The sequence below is a fragment of the Rosa rugosa genome, chromosome 7, assembly GCF_958449725.1.
Source record: "Rosa rugosa chromosome 7, drRosRugo1.1, whole genome shotgun sequence".
Taxonomy (NCBI): Eukaryota; Viridiplantae; Streptophyta; class Magnoliopsida; order Rosales; family Rosaceae; genus Rosa; species Rosa rugosa.
The window spans coordinates 17,503,486-17,527,098 of NC_084826.1; the positions used below are offsets into that span (position 1 = coordinate 17,503,486).

At 38.0% G+C, this 23,613-nt stretch overlaps 2 protein-coding genes across 2 annotated transcripts; one reads left to right on the plus strand and one right to left on the minus strand.

Moving 5' to 3' along the window:
- Positions 1-12,624: 12,624 nt before the first annotated feature.
- On the plus strand, positions 12,625-14,516 carry LOC133721939 (NAC domain-containing protein 90-like). The gene is made up of 3 exons (XM_062148714.1): positions 12,625-12,948; positions 13,552-13,874; positions 13,965-14,516. Exons 1-3 carry the CDS (start codon positions 12,783-12,785, stop codon positions 14,349-14,351), a joined length of 876 nt encoding a protein of 291 aa, XP_062004698.1. The 5' UTR covers positions 12,625-12,782; the 3' UTR covers positions 14,352-14,516.
- Positions 14,517-19,066: 4,550 nt separating this feature from the next.
- On the minus strand, positions 19,067-22,676 carry LOC133722375 (vacuolar protein sorting-associated protein 55 homolog). The gene is made up of 4 exons (XM_062149263.1): positions 22,561-22,676; positions 20,580-20,619; positions 20,403-20,487; positions 19,067-19,585 (listed from the first exon to the last, which is right to left on the minus strand). The coding sequence occupies exons 1-4, from the start codon at positions 22,621-22,623 to the stop codon at positions 19,402-19,404; spliced, it is 372 nt and encodes a 123-aa protein (XP_062005247.1). The 5' UTR covers positions 22,624-22,676; the 3' UTR covers positions 19,067-19,401.
- Between the last annotated feature and the right edge of the window lie 937 nt (positions 22,677-23,613).

Below are 23,613 nucleotides of genomic sequence, written 5' to 3' on the forward strand. Positions count from 1 at the left end.
CAAGTAAGTTTAATTTGTTCATTTGCTCTTTGGTTTCAGGCTTGAGTTTCACTCAAGATTTTCAACTTCTGCCCTCTTGGATAGAACATCGATATTCTTGGGAGGATTAACTTAATCCATGTGAGCATTACCGCTTCATAAGAACAAAATCATAAATCCGTCACTATTTGTTGCAACTTTTCATCAAAGTTATATATTTTTTTTTGGCAAGAGAACAAAAACTTAAATTAAAGAAGAAATATTACAAGAGAAAGAAAAATCTCAAACAGCCATTCCAAAACAAACAGGACGCAAACGAGGACAACTAGGCCCAACATTTGCCCAACCGAAGCAAAGGAAATAAAGACTCAGAATGCCCAATCCAGGCAAGCCCACATGATTATGAATAACCAACGAGGAAGAAACAGCAACTTCAGCAGTGCATTTAACTTCGGTTTAATAATCAGTCCCACGCACAGCCATTCATGTTTCTTCAATCAGTCAATGTCCCTGGTTCGTTTTTTTTTTTTTTGGGCAAAATTCAGGAAAAGTAACAGAAAAATATCAGTAGGGGTCCTAGGGGAGGGGTAGGGGCGGGAGCATGAGCAATAGCGAGGATGGTTTCCAAATGCATACTTTAGGCAGGTAGGACTTATTAGTAGCACCATACATGACTTCAAAATGAAGAGAAGAAAAAAAACACAAAAGAGAAGAAAACGTACGTCTGACAAAAAAATCTCCATCCATGTTGTCTTCATTTCTTTCATCAAGACACCAAAACGTGTATTGATGCATGAATGGTGATGGATGCGAATATGTTATCAAAAGAACATGATATGACAGGTGTGGCGTACGTACATGATGATGGTATGACATCGTAGTGTGAACTTAGCAGCTAGGATGATATTTCTTGGTTGAAGTTGATCTGGTAATCCCATCGAAAGTTCATACATACAGAACTTAGAGCTTGTAAATTCTTGACCACGTAAGAAGAACCAAATATGATATTGTTAGCTAGCCAGGAAGGAAAAGAAACCAATGATCAAGAGTCTGTAACTAGTCGATTATCAGGTGAATAGTAAACACGAGACAAAGATTGACTAATTCATACTGAAACTGTTTAAGTATTAACTGTACAGATCGACATAAATAAATGAAAATGAAATGAAAGAGAATATATATATATATATATATATATATATATATATATAGCGAGGCCTCGTTCTGAAATTAAAGTGCGAGGTTGGAGTTTATGGTCACTTTTCGGTCGCATATCTACATCTCGACCGTTCAGTTTTTAGGTACTAATGTATAGATCATCTCTGCAAAATTTCAGCCAAATTGATGGTCGTTAAGGCATTGATAACTGCCTTAAAGCTAGTACGGTTCACGTTTGACATATTCAGTTCGTCCATTGGTTTAAGCGAGTTAGATACCTTAAAGATCATCAATTTGACTGAAATTTTATAGAGATGATCTATACATTAGTACTTAAAAATTGAACGGTCGAGATATGGAAATGAGACCGAAAAGTGACTATAAACTTTAACCTCACACTATTATACATTATAGGCAATGTCCCATTTTTCCCATTATAGCATCAAACTTGGATTAGATCATCAAAGAGAGAAATAGGGTTACCTAACGCCCCTAGGATCCCAACAATTGACAATAAAACCATTTTTATTCATTGTTTCTAAAGAAGAAAATCCAAGTTCACAAGTTAATTTGGAGATGAATTGAGCAACAAAGAGTTTCTCTTCAGCCAATAACACAATATCGTTAACGGCAAAGTTATCCCAATTTTTTGTTTTTTGAATAAATTTGTTTCAATGTTTAGGGAAAAAAAATGCTAAGAAAAATGAAATGACTCATTTTAAACCATTAGATTACACTTGTGATTGAGATTTTACAAACTTTACAAAACTTTGCAAAAAGTAACTTTAAAGGAGCGGGTTCCAAATATATATATGAGAAGACTTTTCAGCCAAGATTGTTTTCAATTAATTGATTCACTGCTGTCCATTCTGCGAAGACATTTCAGCGTAATCTCCAGGAAAAAATGGATTTGCTGAGATTCCGTTAGGTCGATTAGCTTGTTTTGCGCGTGAAATTAACTCCAACTTTTATGTTTGACGTACTGATGACTAATTAGTTGACCATATTCTTTCAGAATTTCCCAACCTTTTCATACGATTCAATTAAGTTCTGTCTATATCTCCGTGCATGAATAATTGGTCAATTAATTGGAATTTAGCTATAGGACCGCGTAAAGTTGTCTCGATCTATTTGGAAAAAAAAAAAAAAAAATTCAGGCCTCTTTGAGACGACATGCGTATAAAATATAAATGCACATGGCGGAACTATAATTCGACCTGAAGGGTTCCCCTCCCCCAACACCCCCCCCCCCCGCCAAAATAATCCCACAAGCTCCACGCCCCACGTGACATTGATGACATGAAAGCTAGCTCGCACGCTGAAGGAATGCATGCATGCATAGACCTATGAGACGTATTAATTCGTTGTACTTTTCATTTTGTTTTCATTATCTATGCTCGATAATCACGGTACAAATTAGAAACCAAGTTAGAATAGAATTCTATACTATTTGTTTTAGTGGACATAAGTCTCTTTCTATAAGGATAATGTAAGTTCGATTCACAGCCGATTAGTCTTTCGTGAATTGAATACATGACTTTCCATTTGTAAAAAGAAAACTGATCATTAGTCATAATAACGTGCTATGAAATTTATAACATTTATATCTACTCTATGTTTTTTTTGTCCAAAATAAGAGAACACAATGACGATGCCACATTTCCTCATGCAAAGGGAAATATGTTTGTCAAATGCCTTTTCGAGAACTTTCGTGGAAAAAAGAACTACAAAGAAGTTAATTATTTGACACTTATTTGAAAATTAATATGGAATGTGTGTGTGTGTATGTATTCATTATATATATGCCTTAATCCCTTACTTCTTTAGACAAGCAACATGCCCTAGAAGACATAGCACTAAAATTCCACCGATTAGAACGTAGAGAGGAATCAGTTTCAATAGAATTCAACGGTTAAGATCAACCATTCTCTATAGTTAAAGACTTCTTTGTCGAACACTAAACGTCTAAACCTATAATAACTCTGTGAGCCATGTTAACATATTACACTCACGAGACTTGAAATTAATCTCTTCCACCCATTAACCAAAACAAAAGACATTTTTTTATCAAAAAAAAAAACAAAAACAAAAAAACAAAAGACATTTAATATCCTCGATCATGACCACCTCAACCAAAGCAGGGCTCACACCCAAATTAACGAGCTAGCCTCACCGCGTCGTAATGGAAAGACCTTCGCAATGACCTCCATTCAAAGAGTACGTACACGGTCATGCGACTTCGACGCCATAGCTATCATAATTCATAAGCAGGAGACTCTCATGTGTGTGTGTGTGTGTATGTATGTAAATCATTCAGTAAAAAGCTGATTGACCCTAATTATAGCCGGCCCCATGATTCTGTGGAAATTTAAGTTTGGTTTCTTAGGTGTGATGGTAATAACAGGGTGGTCATGATAAGGACAAGATTAACTAATGAGAAAGACTTGCGTGGGGCACCCGCACCGCCACGTGGTGTGGCAGACCAATCATTGTTCAGTAAGGGGGGTTTTTGGGTATTGACATTTAAAAAGCAGAGGCAGTTTTGGAAATAAGAAAAAAATTTCTGATTTTTTATTGGAGGGCCGCACTGCCACGTGGTGCGGCAACCCCTATGCAAGAATTTCTCTTAACTATATATATATATATATATATATATATATATATATATATATATATATAATTAATACAATATTGAGATTTGAGAAGTAGTATTGGCATCTTTGTTTTGTAAAGGAAGAGTCGAGGATGAGAAGGTAGAGGGCACTAATAGACAATTAACATATCATATCATAGTAGTGATTATATATTTGTGGAAATTATTTTATGCATCGACGGTGCAAATGACTCAATACTTATAAGATAATCTCAACTCTTGATATTTATAACCATTCATTTATGTCGATGCAAGTGCACGACGGTGCACTGAATCCTCCCCCATATATTTGCTATTCAAATTAATATAACATACTACACCAAGAAGAAAAATACATTTCTAGGGTTTTTGTTTAATTTGATATTTGAAATACAACCTGACCAATAGCTAATTTTTTAGTATTCAAAAACCCATTTAACATTACTATGGTCAATGGAAACTAGCAGTTACATTCTTATTGAGATCTTTTTTTATTCATGCAAGTTTATGATAGATTACGACAATATTCTTTAATTACTTATTAACACCTGAGAAATGAATGCTCCAATCCTTGTCAATTCCTACAACATTATGAAATAAGAGAACTTAGAAATTAAGAATTCCGTCCGGTCTTTGTCATTTCACTGGGAGAAAAAAATTAGATCATATCATTATTAGAGTCTTTTTTTTTTTTGTTTTGTTTTTTTTTTTTTTGAAACAAAGTTTCATTATATTAGATGTCCAGCCAAAAAGCCAGAGTTTAACATACACTTAAAGACAGAAAAATGGCGGGGTAACTACCACGCTTCTATCTAAGCAATGTAAACTCATTACATGTCAATTTTGAGCCCGCTTTGTAAGCAAACTCATAAACAAAGAACAACTCTGTGTCTTCAAGGGCAAAATCATTAACTAATCTCCCTATTAGCCAGACGAGCAATTGGGGTACCAACAGAGAGCCACTTCCTAGCAAACAAATAAGAGCAATTCCTCATCCATAAGCCGCTTGAAAAAATGCCAATCTTATTCCAGATAATTACCAACTCTCATAACAGTCTTGATCCGAAAATGATTGGTCATGGACCATATGCCAGCCCAAATACCCAAGAATGTCCACCTCTTAGGCTAGGGCTACTCCCATCACTAAGTGATCAATGAGGGTGGTAAGACACCCTCCCTACTGGTCCAAAACATAGAGCCCATCAACCCAAAATTGAGCCCAGGCCCAAAAGCCCAAGCCCAACCCTGAGCAAAGTGAGCAGAAGCCTTTCCCTTCTGCCATCCCCTCGTCCTCGCCGCCATGGTATCCGGCGGCCTTCTCTTCCACCCCATCAGCTGCTGCTCTGCCAGCATTGATAAGCTAACATTGGCCAAAGCAGGTAATCAGAACACCACAAGCCGACATGACCCCGACGCCGATCTGCTAAGCCTTGCGCATCCACCTCAATTTCCGCTGAAACCTAACTCGCAATCCTGGAAGCCAAGACCCAAACCCAGGAAACGACAACCCAATGCGGCGCGGACGCTCCCAACTCACCTCCCGACACAGTCGACGTCGAGACCAAGCAGAGTTCGAAGATACCACCGATTGAAACAACTTCTCAATCGGAACTCGCTCCCTCTCCAGACTCATCGGTCACTTGTGTTTCCACGACCCACGACGAGGAACCTCGCCGTTGCTTAATCAGACAGCAATCGAAATAGACTTCCACTGCGCGCCGCCCTCTGCTAAACCCAAAGGTTTCTCTACTTAAAATTTGTATGAATCAAAGGAAAAAGTTATTAGAGTCTTTGTTGGCATTGCTTGATTGTCAAAAATGGAAAATGATTTGTGGCCTCAATGAGGCCTAAGATTTATGGATTCAAATTCGCTCACCACCAATACTTTGGTGGTGATACCATCACTCAATATAAAACTGTATGTGTTATAAAACATAATTATAATTAATCATGATGTTTTATTAAAAAAAAATATTTTTAGGGATTAAATACTTGTTACTCCTCAAACTTTTCCCTAAAAAACAGTTTAGTCCCTCGCCTTTTAAATTATACTGGATAGTCCTTATTCTCTCTAATTCTTACACAATATGTCCAAAATGACTATTATACCCCTCAGTTCCTTTTTATTTATTTATTATTATTATTATTATTATTATTATTATTTTTTAAGTTTCTCTCTTTCTTTATTTAGTTGTCTTGCCTCTCACTCTCTCTCTCTCTCTCTCCCTCTCTCTCTCTCTCTCTAAATGAAATTCCCAAATTGATGGCGGCGGCGCTCCTACAGACCGACGACATGGTGGAGCCCTAACATGAGTTCGAGAGACTGGGCAATGTGTTGTTGACTGTGTGCGAACCCGAAAGTAACGAACTGGGTTTGAAAAGTGAAGTAGATGTTAAGAGAACTGGAAGCAAGGAAGTAAGCGATGGTGGGTTTGGGAGAGAAAGGGGAAGAGGCGGTGGGTGATGAAGGAGAGGCAGGGGTTACACTTGAGCCAGAGGCGGCGGAGCAAGTGTGAGTCGCAAGTGAAGGACATGGGCTGGAGGTAGGCCCAGCCTGCTTGACGAGGAGGTTGCGGATGGAGATCTCGTAGCCGGAGTTGGTGGCGGAGTTGGGTGTCGGGGACTGGACGGCGGTGAAGGAGTAAGAGGGGAGGAGGTCCTTGAGGGAGGTGTAGGACTTGGAGCTCTTGAGGGACAGAAGATCTAGGTCGAGCTGCGGCGTCACGACACCGTTTTGGGTTGGGAAGCTGCAGTTGCGCGGGGCTTATTGGTGGGAGTGGTGGAGGATGAGGAGAAGGAGAGGTGGATGAGCTTGATGGGGACGACGACTGAGGTGGAGATGGAATTGCTGCGGGGGAGCTTCCATGAGGAGTGGATCAAGTGGATGAACTTGAGGTCGGATACGAACTGAGAGAGAGAGAGAGAGAGAGGGAGAGAGAGAGAACCAGAAAAACAATAATAATAATAATAATAAAGAGGAAGTGAGGGGTATAATAGTCATTTTAGACCTGTTGTGTGAGAATTAGAGAGAATAAAGACTATCCAGTTTAATTTAAAAGGCGAGGGACTAAACTGTTTTTCAGGGAAAAGTTTGAGGAGTAACAAGTATTTAATTAATTCTATATAACGTGGCAAATTTTAATAAGGTAGTGATACCACACAAAATAAAAGTGGTGAGCAAATTTGAAACTAAGATTTGTGACCTCAATCCTAGGTGTCATGTCATATCACCTACACACATCATCTATTTGTCAAATTATGTTATGTAATTCTTGAGTAAAAGACTATCTTATCTTTCTAAAATCCAATGACTCTAATTTTTTTTTACTTTCTTCTAAAAAAAATATATTGTTTTGGCTTTTTCTTTTCTTTTCATTTTTTCATTATATATGTAATTAGTCCAAAATTATATATATATATATATATATATATATATATATATATATATATATATATATACACACGAGAGGATCGAGAGCGGACGTCCGCACTTTCGCTAAAGTGCGGACGTCGACGCTGCAGTTCGGCTAGGGGCGCGATGGAGCGGCGGGGCATGCCGGAAGGAGGCCAGGGGTCGGACGGACCGGTCTGCAGTCGGGTGGAGTTGCCAGCGACGAAGTTGTAGCGCTGCATGTCCGGTTGCAGTTGCAGGTCGGGTCGCTGCCCAGAAACCTGCAACCTTGACCTCCTCCGACCTCAATCGCTGCCCAGAAGCGTCTGGGAAGCCTCCGGCCTCCGTCCGGCAAGCTCCGCGCCGCCGTCGCTGCCTGGAACAGCCTGCTGCGTCACCGTCCGCAGTTTAGCGAAAGTGCGGACGTCTGCTGTAGTATATATATATATATATTATTTATCCAGAGCAAGGCCTCGCTCTGAAATTAAAGTGTGAGGTTAGAGTTTAGGGTCACTTTTCGGTCTCATATCCACATCTCGACCGTTCAGTTTTTAAGTACTAATGTATAAATCATCTCTGCAAAATTTCAGCCAAATTGATGGTCGTTAAGGCATTGATAACTGCCTTAAAGCTCGTACGGTAAAACTGAATGGTCGAGATGTAGATATGAGACCGAAAATGGACCATAAACTCTAACCTCGTACTTTAATTTCAGAGCGAGGCCTCGCTTTAAATAGGATCTGATATATATATATAATTCATCCAAAAAAATTTAAATACCATATATATATATATATATATATTCAATGTAGAATTAATATGGTATATATTAATATAAAAAAAAGTCAAAAATTAAAATTAGTTCCACAAAAATGGAAAGAAAATATATTAATATAGTAATTCTAACCTATGAAATCTTGTAAAAAAAAAAATTAATAAATAAAGATTTCATTGATAATCGCAGGCAACGACACTCACAAATTTCTTAGAAAATGAGAATCATGCACCATTCATTTAAGACATTGAAACTCACTTAATTAAGGAGCCTAGCAAACTATAACATTACCCTACAAATAGATAATTTTGTGTGAAAACTTTTTTGCCAATGCGCTCAATTACTGTGCGCCAGAAGCTTCCATTATCAAGATGTAAAAGAAACATCATAATCTGCAGGCAAAAAATCGTATTTTGGTTAAACATCAAAATGCCGGTTGACTGAGTCATTCCTCCTGGATCCCAAATAAGAAACCCGGTAGAAACCGTTCATTAGTTTGGTCCATAAAAGGTCCCAAGTCTAAAAAGCATCTGTTTTGGGCAAGCAAAGCCCAGTTGACTTCAGGACCCTAATTGACTTGGGCCAATAAGATGAGCTGCGCCCCAAAAGTGATTGGGCCACCCAATCCACAATTCTTCCCTCTGCTGCTCCGGTCTCTCTCACGGCTGAAACCCCCGCTTCACATATGGGATCCAGCCACCATGTCTTCGAAGCTTCAGGCGAAGAGTCTCATCCTCAGGTTGGAGCACCTTAGTCGCCCTAACCACCACTTCTTGTAGTACATAACATTGCGCCGCTGCCATTGTTGTCGTGAAGCCTGACACCGTCAACCATTTGGATCTGAGTCTTCACCCCTGCCATGATTGAACTTTTTGTAACAGCGTCGCTCCACTCCAGGGTAACCCAATCCTCGCTAGCCTTGGCAGTCCATCACCAGCCTTGAGTCGCCCTCTATTTGGTCGGATTCGATTAGAATCCTGACTGAAAACCCTCCTGGTTAATTTTGCCCAGCGTGAGAGTCCGATGGTTGCAACACCATTTTTCTCCCCATAAATTGTGGAGAGGTAGTCTGGTTGGGAGAGCGTTGAATGAGATCGACATTGGGTCGCCGCGAGGAGGCAGAGAAGATTCCGCCTGGTGGTGGTGTCGACTGGCGTTGCTGAGATCCACAGCCATGGTGGCTAGGGTTTGCTAGAATTCGGAAGAGGCTGCGTCGCATTTGTCACTATTGAAATATGGTAAATTGAAGTAATACTAAACTCTTTTAATAAATGAATTTAATAAAATTAATGGAAGGTTAGTTACCTTACACTAACAAGTTAATTAGAAGATAAACTGGATCCACAAAAATGGAAAGAAAATATACTGAAATCGTAATTCTAACCTACGAAATCTGGTAATTGAAGAGGTAAGAAAATATCATTAATAAATTGAATTGGATTCCATCATTTCTAAATTTCTCGAGAATTTAATTTAGTGGTATTAGATTTTGAAATGATAAGATTGTCTTTTTACTCAAGGATTACATGACATGACACCTATAATTGAGGCCACAAATCTTAGGCCTCATTGAGGCCCTATATCATTGCCTTGTAAAAAATATAGAATTACTCAAGTAATTACTCATTGGGCAATGATATGGGGCCTCAATGAGACCTAAGATTTGTGGCCTCAAATCTTAGGTGTCATGCCATGTAAGCAAATACAATTTTTTTTTAATTCCACATAATATATCTTGCCACATCATACTATTGCAACACCAACTTTACCCTTTTATATTTCTTTTTAGATGTTAGGGGGTGAATAAATTACATTAATGAATTTAATTAGGTGATGAAAAAAATATCGGCTATTAATTATGTACTAATTTAAGAGATATGTCTACAAATTATTTGACCAATATTTTTCTTCATTTAATTAAATTAGTTTCCTATAATTTTTCTTTCCAAATAACATTAATATATTGAATTAGGTGTCAAGAAATAGGCATTAAATTTTCTTTCCAAATATTGATTAATTTCATCAAAAAAAAAAAATTAATAAATTGAATTTGGAAAATACGTATGTCTAAATTAAGAGGTAAGAAAAAATTCCATGTTAGTAGCAGTCATTAGTTATCATCTACAATCTAAATATTAGGGAAAAAAACAAACAAAAAATAATAAACTCTATTTCAAATTATTATGTTTTTAGAATAAATGTCAACTCCATTAATAAAACTACATCATAAATGAAAAATACAAAAATAAAACAATGAACATAAAACCTAGCAAAGATACGATTGGATGCAAAAATGCCTCTGAGGACGCATCGGGTGTAAACCGTGCTATGTGAAAAGTTACTAATAGTATGACCGACCATGAAAGGGCAATCTTCTATCAAAGTAATCAGTGGTATGACCGACCAAGCAGATTCCTCGTACATCTTACGTCGAAAAGAGAACAATCTTCCACCCTATGTTACCGATAATATGACCAACCACGAAAGGGCAATCTTCTAACAATGTAACTGGTGATGTGACCATCCAAACATCTCTTCCACGTAAAAAATACGCCAAATAGAGATCAATCTTCCACCAAAGTGACCTATGAACCAAAAAGATGAAAACCAAATGAAAGTCAACCTCAAAGCCCAGATCCAGGCCTAGTGCCAAGCCCAAATCCAAACCCGACTCCTGATCTAGATCCAGACCCATCCTCAGATCCGACCCGGATCCCAAATCCAGATCTTCGGACCAGTCTGCACCACGCCGTCGTGCAGCATCTTCAGCCTGGAAAAGCTGCTGACCATCGGCTCAACATCCGACAATCTGTCGCCTACCGCACGCAGCCCAACGCTGCCCATATCAACCTTCCATATGCAAATCCAGGTCCGCCGTACGCGACCAAGACCAGGGACGAGGTTCCTTGCCCCCGTTGCTGGCTGACAATCGCTCGACCAGCTCACCACTGCGTCCACCGTACTACCCTTGTCCACCACCAGAATCGGAAAGCTATTCCACCATCTGATCCTCCACTGGCCTCGAGTATCACAATAGTAACTTTGTCGCAAGGAAGAGAAACGAGGCAAGCAACCCCCGCCGCTACGCCAGATCCCCACCGCGCCATCGTAGTCACCCAAATCCTCCATATTCATGGAGGAAGATTCAGAACCAGACCGCGAGGGCGGCCGCTCTCTCCCTTAGCAGAGCGCTAGGTCACTAGATAAAGAATACAATCTAATATTATAAACTCAATTTCAATGTTTAAACCCTAGCTACATAAAGAGAAAAAAATGAACAAAAGAATATATAATAATCATATGAATATGTATTTTTCACATTATATTTTTAAAATTTGCAGGAACCCAATAAAGGTTGAATTTATATACATGTGTTATGCAAATCTTTTGTTCGAATGTATGTGCAAATCTATTGACTGAATTACATGTAATTTTTTCTGTTCTTGATTGAAGAAAAAAATTGTTGTTTAAATCGAAGCATGAGTGTAACAAAAAGGGAAAATGAAAAAAAAAAAAAAAAGCCAAAATAATTTTTTAGAAAAAATCCAAACTAGCTAATTTAGGGTCATTAGATTCTGGAAGGATAAGATGGTCTTTTTCTCAAGAATTACATAACATGATCTAACAAATAAGTGACGTGTGTAGGTGACATGGCATGACACCTAAGATTGAGGCCATAAATCTTAGGCCTCATTGAGTCCACAAATCATTTTCCTTACTCATTTTGGTGTGCCACATGGAGTAACCATCATGTGTCGCTCAGTCACTCAATCAACAATATAATAGTGATGCTCTTAAGAGTATTTTTAGCAATGGTAGCTATTTTCTTAATCAAATTTTAGCCAAAACAGCTAAAAAGTCATTTTGACTAGTCATTTTTAAATTATGTTTGCATCAGTTCTCTTTATTTTAGCTAATTTTATATTTATATTATTTATTAAATGAAGAAAAATAGTTTAAATGTATTTATAAATTATATATAATAACTTACTAGGAATGTTTTAAATATAAAAAAAAATGATAGAGAGCCTCATCTCGCTCTCTATATTTGAGCGAGATAGCTAAAATTTAAAATGAAAAGCTAATTACGAATTTGGTACAGATGTTAAAATTGATAAATAATTAAATATATTCTCTAAAATAGCTAAGAAGTCAAGATAGACAATCTACTAAAAATGCTCTAATTAAAATGAATAAATCAGGTAGGGTTCCTAATCGCTTAATTTGCCCCCTCATCGGTCACGTTTTCAACCTGCCGCCAGAGATGGCGGCCACCTCTCATCTCCTTACTCTCTAACTTTCCTTTGATCTTCTTCTTCTCCTGTGCGGTGCGGCACATGCATACACACTTTGTTTACGACTTTGTTTTCACCAATACCTGAACTATTGTTGGGTTGGTTAAAGTAATACTTTTATGGAATAGCATGCGAGAGCAGGGTAATAGCCGTGGAGTGGCACACAGAAAAAGCCAAATAGATATTGACTGGCTCCCAAAAGGTCAATGGAGCTTGCATTTTCTTCTTCTTACACAACCGCGTGCCTGGAAGTTTCAAAGCAACTTAAGTCTGTCGACCATGGAACCTTTTTCTCCTTTCACTCGGATACTCTCAACATCTTTGCTCATTTGCCTAACTTCACTTCCTTTTCCCAAACCCTCTCTATATATACAACGGAGAACGTAAGTGAGAAACTGAATATATATTGACATATAGCAGCTAAGAAACTTCATCAAGTCTTGCACTAGCTCGGAGTTGAATACTATCAGAGCTTCCTAGTAAATTAGTAATCCTATTACTACTTCCATAGCTATAGAAAGGGAGGGAGAGAGAGGGCCAGAGAGGGAAGTAATGGAAGATTTTCCACCTGGGTTTAGATTCTACCCAACAGAGGAAGAACTAGTTTCATTTTATCTGCCCCACAAACTAGATGGAAGGAGGGAGGACGTGAACCGGGTTATGGACCGGATCATACCTGTGCTTGACATATATGAGTTTAATCCTTGGGATCTCCCACGTAATTATACATCTCTCTTCTCTTTCTCTCATATATATATATATATATATATATATATAGATACACACACACACACACACTCACATATGCTTCTAGCTTGCTATGAGTTCACAGTACGTATTTTCATATATGTATACCTTTACAGATGATAAAAGCGTTCGAAGCTCAACTAGCCGTTATCTTCTGCAGCTTCTTAATTACTGTCCTTTATTATAATGTAGATCTTGTGTCAGTTGTGTGTAAAGAAATTCTCATACGTTTGTAACAGGTATACGTGTATATCTATAGCACTTTGAAAGAATATTGTGAGAAGAGCTCTCTCTCTCTCTCTCTCCATGTAATTAAGATAGAAATACAAGAAATTGTTTATGCATGAATTGCTTAACTTTATATAACGGAAAGTAAAGTAGTTCAAGTTCCATTCGGGCAAGTCCTCATTCTTTATATTATATGCTTCCATTCTCTATTGCTAGCTAGCAAGCAATTTCATGAACCCTTTTTTATTTTATACATGCAGTGTCAAGCATGCATTTGACTTGATAATTGATTAAATTGGTTTTCTTTAGTACTGAATGTATTCTCTATTTGGTTGTAATTAATTAGGAAATTCAGGAGAAATGTGCCATGGAGATCAAGAGCAGTGGTTCTTCTTCATCCCAAGACAAGAGAGTGAAGCACGGGGAGGGAGACCTAAACGACTCACTACTACTGGATATTGGAAGGCAACTGGTTCTCCAAGTTATGTTTTCTCTTCCAGTTCCAACACTAATCATGGCGCCATCGGCCTCAAAAGAACCATGGTCTTCTACACTGGTAGAGCTCCCAATGGAAGCAAAACCGAGTGGAAGATGAATGAGTATAAAGCCATTGATGGAGACAATCAACTTCAAGCACCTTCATCATCAAACGCCGCACCTGCTCCTCCGGTACTATAGCTAGATTATTTAGTATCAACAAAATCAAACTTAATCACGACTATGGTTTTGTAATATATATATGTTGGTATATGCATGCAGTTAAGGCAAGAATTCAGTTTATGCCGAGTGTACAAGAAATCGAAATGCTTAAGGGCATTTGACAGACGACCTTCAGGCACTGGGGATATCATGCGCAGACCTACAGTTACAGTTCATTTACCAGCTGTGCCGCAGTTAGCAGATACAGATCATCAGGAGGGTTCTACTTATCCAACATCGATATCTCATGCTCGGAACATCATCCCAGCTGCTCCAAATTCATATAATGTGGAAGTGGAGAGAAGAAGTCTAAGCTCGTCTGGGAGTTCGTCCTCAGGAGACCTTGGCCAACCCTCTCTATCTGGACAGAGCACTGGAAGCTTGCCCGTGGCCGTGGACAATGGTGAACCTCTATGGGAACTGGACCAACTAGATTGGTTTAATTAAGGGCTTTCGAACAAGATTTGAAGAAACTAAAACAAGAGGAATCGTTGTTTGCTAATTAGAAAATCAATAATTAATGCATGTGAATTTCTAGGGTTTAACAGAGTCCGTTTGTACTAATAATTTGGAGAAAGTCTATGACTATTATTATTATTATTATTATTATTATTAGTTGTTTATGTTTTATGAAATTTTTGGTCTACTTGTGAAGGCTCCTCCTGAAATGGAATTCTGGCTCCATCACTGGCTGATGCTACACCTAAAGATTTCCTTCTGTTTTCCTGGCCACATGTCAGAAAAATTTATAGAGACGAAATCAATTGGGACATAATCTCTAATACCTTCTAGAGACACAACTTTTAGAGACGAACATCTAATCTGAGACTCAAACTATTAGAGGAGACTTTGGATAGTTTTTAGTCTCTAAAAATCTTCTAGTGGCGATTTCTATCTGTCCCTAATTGTTGTTATTGGTATAGTGAAAATAGTAAAAATCCTGAAATTTTGAATTTAAGGATGTCCTCTCTAGAACGGGCTAGAACGGGCATAGGGAAGATATACTTCAGTTATAGTTGCACAAAAAAATAAGAAATCCATTTGATCATCTAACTTGTACATTTACAAGACAAATCAATGAAAAATCCATTTGATAATCGTATGTCAGATAAGGAGGAATTATTCTGTGGTCTCGGGCTACCACGTGGCATTGCCATGTGTTAGTCTAAGCCAATAATATTACTCGAATTTGATGGGAACCATGCAGGGGGTGAAAATAAAAAATAAAAAATTTAGTTAAGAGACCAATCAGAAATAACTATAAGTCATATGAGCGAATAACATCAACCTGGATTAGGGGTGGGTTCACGAAACCAAAAACCGAAAAAAACAAAGCCGAAAGCCAAACCGGTTCGGTTCGGTTTTCGGCTTCTGGGGGTCAAAAACGCACCAGTATTTAAATTTTTTTTATAACCCTACCCCTCGTGAAATTCTAAACAACGTGTAATTTCATTTATCTCGTATAAGATTGCCCAACTTCTAACGAACCTGGGATTCTAAAACTATTGGCTTCTCACTTCCTAGTTTGCGCAAGCCTCGAATGAGGATTGATTTACAGAACTAATCTTTGTGGGAAGTGATTGTGCTGGTATTATTGATATAAAGGCTCAAGTTGCAGGTCGATGTTGGTTATTTCCATACTCTTCCCTTCTCTCAAATACACACCCAATCAAACGAAACCAGCCTCACATCACCATTACAACATGACCATCATTATCTTTTGGTTGATCTAATCTTACTCAACAATTAACCCGTATATATATATTATATAACAAGTAGTGCACAAATGATCTAATCTTACAGTAACCAGTGAAACATCCAAAGCCGAATTTGACAATATTGATCAATTTGATACTTCAAACTTCAAAGATAACATAATTTTTATTTAGTCATTTATGTTAATTTTTGGAAAACAGAAGTCAAGAATATATGTAGTATGGAAATGCTAGAAACTTGCAGATAATTATTTTCTAGCATATGCAAAAGTGAGTAAGCCGCCACACAAGAAGAAAAGAATGTGTCTCCTGGAAAATCAGAAAAGTCCTCTAAACAATAACTGTTCTGGTTTAGGGTTCGTAGGTTTCTCTCCGCAGCATGACTTCAATACAATTTTCAAATGTCAATTTCATCTGTTTCTAATCAATATTAAGCTCCATACAATATATATTTATCATATTATCGTTTTCATGTTCTTAATAGTACTATATAGTCACATTGTTCACATGATTCAAATCTGTTCACTTCCAAATTAATATTTCATATTCTAGTCCATGATCGACTTCATTCACGGTTCAGCAAGAAGAAGAATCAGCTTTAGTCCAAAATTCCAAATCATCATCACATATTCCGGCCCGTTCGACTTGACATCCAAGTTCAGTTCACATTGACAGCAAACGCCAGGACTTTGAACCTCTCATTCCTTGCGAGACCTTCAACACAGTCGTTAGTCTCTAAAACCCTAAATCCTAAACTCACGATCAGTCAACAAAACAAAAATAGTTGTATTTTCCTCTCGTGTATAACCTCGGAACTTTTAGTCAGTTCCCAAACAGTAAACCTCATGATCAGTGATTCAGTGGACCAATTGAAGGTGTTGAATTTCCTTCGTAGACACTAGTCACCAATTACCATTTGGTAAATCCAAAACTCTTGATTAAAAAAAGGGTTTTTTTTCACCAATAGTGTTGGGAGACTTAGGGGGACTTTGGGAATGATACATGAATTTTCAAAGTTATCAATGTGATACATGGACTCAAATTTCATGAATAGTACCCGAAGTAAGGTCCACTATGCATTTCAGTACATCAAGTTCCAAAACATAAACTTTGGTACCTGAGGTTTCAAAACCGACCTAATATACATACACGACGTTAATGACGCCGTTAGTTTCGTGCCAGCTGTCGTATTTCAAGGGGTAAAACGGTCTCTTCAATTGTTTTACTCTGAGCACCCAGCTCTCTCTCTTCTCTTATTCTGGGCACCTTTTTATTTTTTATTATTATTTTTTTTTTTTAAGATCAACATCATAAAACTAAACATTTCTTCTCATTCTTAATTCTTGTATGTTAGTAGGAGTCGGAGGTGGCATTAGAGTACAGACATCTCATCTCACTCTTTCCCGGCTTCAAACAAAGCAGTAAGATCTCTTCTAGAGTGTATGAACCATGCTACAGGCAGATAATACATGCTCTTGAAAAGCACCACCACTGAAAAAATAAATGCAGATTATGCCACTCGAATGGTGTAAAACCCTGCTTGTTTTGCCAAACATTTGAATTCTCTCTCTGTCCTCTCCCTTTCACTTGTAGTGCTGATCATCAGAAACAAATCAAACTGAAACAAGCATTTAGCAGAAAGAGGGATTCTGGAATAACCACTGCCATCATTTTCCCATGGTCTGGCAAGGCCTCATAGCAGATCTTTAGAATCTTCAGGCAATGAATGTCATCGAAAAGGAGAAGAACCCACTTCATGAAAATGGCAGCTCCTTTCAGAAACCTTACAAACAAATCTCCTGCAATATGCTCTATACCTGAAGCAAAATTCTTCAACAAGAAATCAAAGAGAGAAGCAAAGCTACACTATAAATTAATAAGATCAAGAACAAGCAGCTTTTTTTTTTTCTCCCCCCCCCCCCTTCCTTCTACAGTAGCTTCCAACTCTTGGGGAGACATGATAAACATAACAGACGAAGATTATACCCATCACCACATCTGATTTCCTTTGAGCCAACCCCCACACTATCTGCCTGCCACACTTTCCCAACATTGTTATCATCACTAACACACCCAGATCTCTCTTAGGCCAAAACACTCTCTGCCTCCCCCAATTTCGCACTTCTAACATTGATAACAAGACCAAAGAAAGAATGTAGATCAACCCCATCAGCATTAAACTTTTCCTTCGGAAGAATCTCAAAAACGGGTGCGGATTTCGGGTCGTAGACCAGAAACAAGGCCCCCATGGCTCCCTTGGTTGTCGAGGTCGAGCTCTGGTGAAAAATTCGACGGTGATGGAGGGTAGGATTGGGAATAGGGGCTGTAATCGAAGGTTGCGAAAGGCGGTGTAGAGGCGTGGTGATCGGTGGCGGTGATCGGTGACAACGAAAAAGAGGAAAAGAGATCCAGGCGGAAGCCAGAGAGATATTCCTCAAGGTCAAGTGATGACAGCAGTGATGGATATGAGAGTGGCTATGAAGGAGATAAGAAGAGGAAGAAGCGAAGCCACAAAAGGCATAGGGGTCATGATTCTAGATCAGAATCTAGTGCTTCTGATTCTTCAAGTGATGACAAAAGGCATAGGCCTCTTGAATCCGTACTTCTCGTCGGAGGCCACTGCTACGGTTAGGGGTAGCAGAGTCGTCTAGAAGGAAAGAGAGGAGCCTGAGGAGAGAGAGGAAACTCGTTGAGAAATGAAAAACCAATTTTGCCCTTCACTATGTGCGTAATGGCATGCAGACTGACGGAGTCATTGACGTCGTGTACATATATTGGGTCGGTTTTGAAACCTCATGTACCAAAGTTTATGTTTTGGAACTTGGTGTACCGAAATGCATAGTGAGCCTTACTTTGGGTACCATTCATGAAATTTTCCCTTTCTTATTAACGTTATACCTCCGTCCATTTTTCATTACGGAGCCGTAAAAATAAATAAAACACATGTCACACATGTGACTTGATTTTTAAAGGTAAAATTGTCTTATTGCACTTATTTTTTATTTAAAAAAGAAAAGAAAAAGAATTTCTTCAAATTTGTTCTTCAGGTTTGAGATCTAATAATTAAATCCAAATCCAAATCTCAATTTTAACGGCCCCGTAACGGAAAGTGAACAGAGGTATGACATTTATGTTTTTCATAAGTTCAGATATCACATTAATAACTTTAAAAATTCAGATATCATCCTCAAAATTCTCTAAGTCTTCCGACACTGTTGGTGAAAAACACCCATTTTTTTATCAGGAGTTTTGGAATTACCATTTGGAAATTGGTGACCAGTGTCAACGTAGGAAATTCATCACCTTCCATTGGTCCACTGATCATGCCGCCAACGTGGCCCTAGGGCAGGAAGCCTTTCGTTTTCGTCAAAACCCAAAGTCCCAAACCATAACCAAATTTCCTGCAGGTCGAGTTTTGTTTTCCTTTCTTCCATTTAGCCTTGACCGTTCTTAATTTCCAAATAGATATTACATAATGCTTTGGTAAATTATGTTATATATGATACACATTGTATGAATAGTTACTTCCAAAGCTAAACTATATAATACACACTGAATCCCACAATAAACAAGAACCTAATGCTGTTCCCAAATCTAGTGAACGGACAAATTAGTCAAAATGCCTTTGAACATATACATAAACAGATTTACAAAAGGGGAAGTTCTATTGCTTTCCCATTGTATGCAGATCATACTTCTTGCAGTTGTTAGACACGTGGACTACATTGCTGTTGGCCCCAGTTATTGCCAGCCAGTGTAAAACCTTGGATGTGTTTATGTCATCACCACTCGTCTTCGAGGCTGGCACGATGGAAACACATGACAGTGCACACAAATATGAAGAATGATACGAATTCGATCCACATAGCAGATGTCTCAATCATATGAGCGTGCCTAAGAATTATAGGAATGGCTAGGCTCCCCACAGTTGATGCCCCAGTCAAAAACTTAGCAGCATTTATCCACCTGCAATATAAGGAAGAGGGTGAGGCAGAGGTTATTTAAGGATTTGGCTAATGGATATTTTCCGTAATCAGAACTCATGAGTTATGCAAGTTCCATGAGCCAATAGTTGCAGCTTTTACTCAAGGGCTGTCGCTCATTGTAAAACTAGACATTAAATGTCTAAAATGAACAATATTGCACTCAGTAGTTTAACAGAAAACCTAATACCCCCATAAATATAACATTCTCTCCTATATGAAATTTCTAGGATGAACCATATTTCCCTCATTAGTTTGAGAGAAGAAAAAAACAACTTATAGTACCCATAAATACTGCATCATCTCCTCCCATATGTCAACTATCCCTTGTGATAATTTGAATTATAACAGCACTTTTGGCCTTAAGAGTTTTGTCTGCCGTACAGTAAGTCATAAATAAATCAATTTTAAACTCAAAATTTACCAGTCCCATAATATATGTCAATGGAAAAAGCATTCTTGATGCTTTCAGTCGCAAACAATGACTTTAGAAAAAGCTACAATTGACTGCATTTTAAACTCAAACCAATTCAACTATTTACCTCAAGAGTCACGACGCGTATTAGAATATCACTCAATCATGACACAGAGTAAATAACTTTTATATGAGCTAGTTGCAAGGTTGAACAAAAGGTCTAACAAATCATACATGATAGATGTAAAAGTGTATAAAAAAAACTATGGGATCTATATAGAAGGGCAAAGTTGCAACAATATAATAGGTAGTGTGTGTGTGAGTGAGAGAGAGAGAGAGAGAGAGGAAGAAATTTTGGGGAAGTATAATGCTTGGAAAGACGTACCCATCACTCTCCCTCGTAAATAAAACCTGAGTAGAACCACCACCAAAGAATAGACAAGGCATCGGTACCAGGACGTACATGAGAGCTAAAACAACAATCAGATAATTACATTTTTTTAATTCTCAATGCAACTGTAGGTCCAAAGTATAAAGAACTTAAATTATCTGCTGCTCTCACCAGACAACATAGGCCACCAATTGTTGTATAATGCACAAGCCTGCGGCACATTAAAAATGAAAAACACAGTAAATGAGTAAGCACATAAGTTATTTGAAATCCAACCGGCAGTTAAGTTCTTACAAAAAAAAAAAAAAAGGAGCCAAGTTCTAAAACCTCTCTCTTGGACAAGCATTCAATTTGGTGATGTAGCTCTAAGCATTATTAGTATGATGTCAAAGAATACAAATCCCCTTTCAGATGCAGGAGATTTGAACGAGTAGAGTTCTAGCTTTTCTATTGGTAAAGCTACTCTGCCCATGCAGCTGATGAGTCTCATGGTATTATGGGTAATTTGCGTCTGAATATTTATTGATGTAAAAAAAAAAAAAATGGCTACTCTGCCCATCCATATAAATGACGTCTCACTAGCTTCAGCATCATTGAACATAGAAATCCCTAGATCAAATACATTATGCGATAGCGCCTGGAAGTCCCATGCCTAACATGTTTTGGGAGCTCAATAGAAAGCATAGCATACATCAGAAAGAGGAATAGGCAGAGTACCATAATGATTATTAGTTGTGTGTACTGGCTGATGCAATATTACAGAAGTCAATCTTGCGCTCCCATTCAAATTTGAGAAACATCTTCCATGATGTTCAAATTTGAGAAACATCTTCCATGATGTTCAAATTTGAGAAACATCTTCCATGATGTTGAGCTTTCCACGAGCTTTTTTAGGAAAAAAATTCTGCCCCCCTTCTGTATTCACTAGTCATTAAGGATGGTGGCTGATGCATGGTTTTGACGGTTCTGTGGAGTTTCAGATAAAGGTAATTTGGAGCAGAAGGAATTGTGTTACCCTCTATCAGTCTACTTCAATAATAGTTTCTGATGCAAAATATGTCTGTGCCCATGCTCTCAGCCTTAGCTTTTGTCAGTTCTACTAATTGGATTGCAGCAGTACATGATTTTATTTTAGGAGGTGAAAAGTAATAGATCATGATCCTGACGTGTTCGAAAGGCCACCCCTTTGAAGGAAGAAACATAAGATTCATAAAATAGGGTTCAAACAATCACTTCAGGCAACGGAAATAACTTAACTTGTCCTTCTTCATCCTTGGGCTGTAGAACAGATTCAATCACACCCGAATTGATTATACAGAGTCTCTAGCATTTTTTGGGTCCTGCTTGCTTCCGGCAAAGCTTCTAGCACTAGATACTAGGCATTTCTTGTACAGTATAATATACTTATATAGGTCAACCACTTCAACATAGGAGCCGAGGAAGCTGTATAAAGGCAAGCAGCCCAACAGCAATAGCAAACGAGGAAGGAAAGACAGAGTGAGAACACCCACTATACAAAAATACTGACTCTCCAATGGCTGACATTTAAGGTGATAGGTCGCACCACAGGCCCCAGGGAACTATAGCATTTGTGGGAAGGGGGAGAAAATGTAATCCTTTTCCAATTAGATGTCTTAAATGAGACTCAGGTTATTCCTCACAAAATCATCTCAGTTCCTATCTGAACATGTCACCATCATAATACTCATTCAGACTGAAGCCTAACTTTCTGGCAGTCCCAACTTCCCAACTTCAAGCTTAATTTTTAGTCTAAAGAAAGAATAATCATATTATTTTCATTGCTCCAAGAACTCTACCATTCAAAAGCCTAATGAGAGCTTGAAATACTAAAGTGAAGGAATAATCATATGAAATGTTTAGTTTCAGAGAGCACCTTTTACATTATTTTTGTTTAGTTGAACAAATTTGTTGAAAAGCAACAAGGCAACCCATCTGAATGGGGTGTACTACATAACATAATTAGAAGTGTGAAAAAACAATGGATCAACATATATCTATATACCATCTTCCTTACTCAACATCAACAGTACTAAATAGTAAATACCAACAAAATATGAATACACTCCCCAAAAACAAATGCAAACGTATATGGCATATGGGTCGTCTTACATAACTTTAACAGTTTACTTACCAGAACCTGTAGCAAGATGCTCGCTGAAAACATAAAAGCAAGTCCTGCAAGCCTGCACAACATTAAGAAAGAGACTTCATAAGTATGCTTCAGAGAAGCTGAATAACACAGCCAAAATCACAAAACTAGGTTCTCACTTACACTGCAAAGAGCACGAAGCGTCAACAATTTGTGGAGCAACAATGCACCAGAAGAGAAAATAGTTAGTAACCAATGTCATGAAAATATGACTGAAAACTGAATAACAACACAATCACACATCTTCTCTTACATGTGTTGACATGAATTATCATCATTGCATATAAAAAGTCAAACAATGGAACCCTTCTCTTTCTGAGCCAAAGTGTCTTATTTACATAATCAAACAAAAAATTAGAACTCCCCACTTAACGTTTCCATCAAACAAACAAAAAGAATGCCCCTTTTGAGCAATTTTCTTTGCTTAAATCTTTCCAAGAACCAAAGAGTAAGATACCCAAATACAACAAATAAAATTAGATCCCACAGCATGAAACCCTAAACCAAAACCCAGCCTTTTTCGCTCTAATTGACCACAATTCTAGAACTTTCAGCTCAATTTATCCAGTTATCAGAGTTCTGCAACGGAAATCGATCAAACCCAAAACAACAGTTATTTAAGAATCATGATCAGAGTGCATCAAGAATCGTACCTTCTATGGTCATCGCCATTGATGAGAAGAGAGGTCTTGCTGGGGTGAAGGTGGACGGGGTCTCTTGAGCGAAGAAGCTTAGGGAGTTGAGAAATTCCGAAAGGGAAAGTAATTTCCGGTTCAGGATTAAATAAAATATTTTAGTAAATCAAGTGGTGTTTTGGTATTTTTGCTGCTGAATTTAAACTGTTAAAACTTAATAGAGTCGACTCTAGTCTCTAGATGAGAAAAATCTCGTAGTTTTCATGTCCAACAGTCCAAGTAGTAAATACTCGATTGTGGTATGGATGAAGCTGGAAACATCTGTAAAAGTTTATAGAAGCAATCTCTACACGAAGATGCTTACTGCCTATGCTGAAAAATTAGGATTAGAATAGACTCA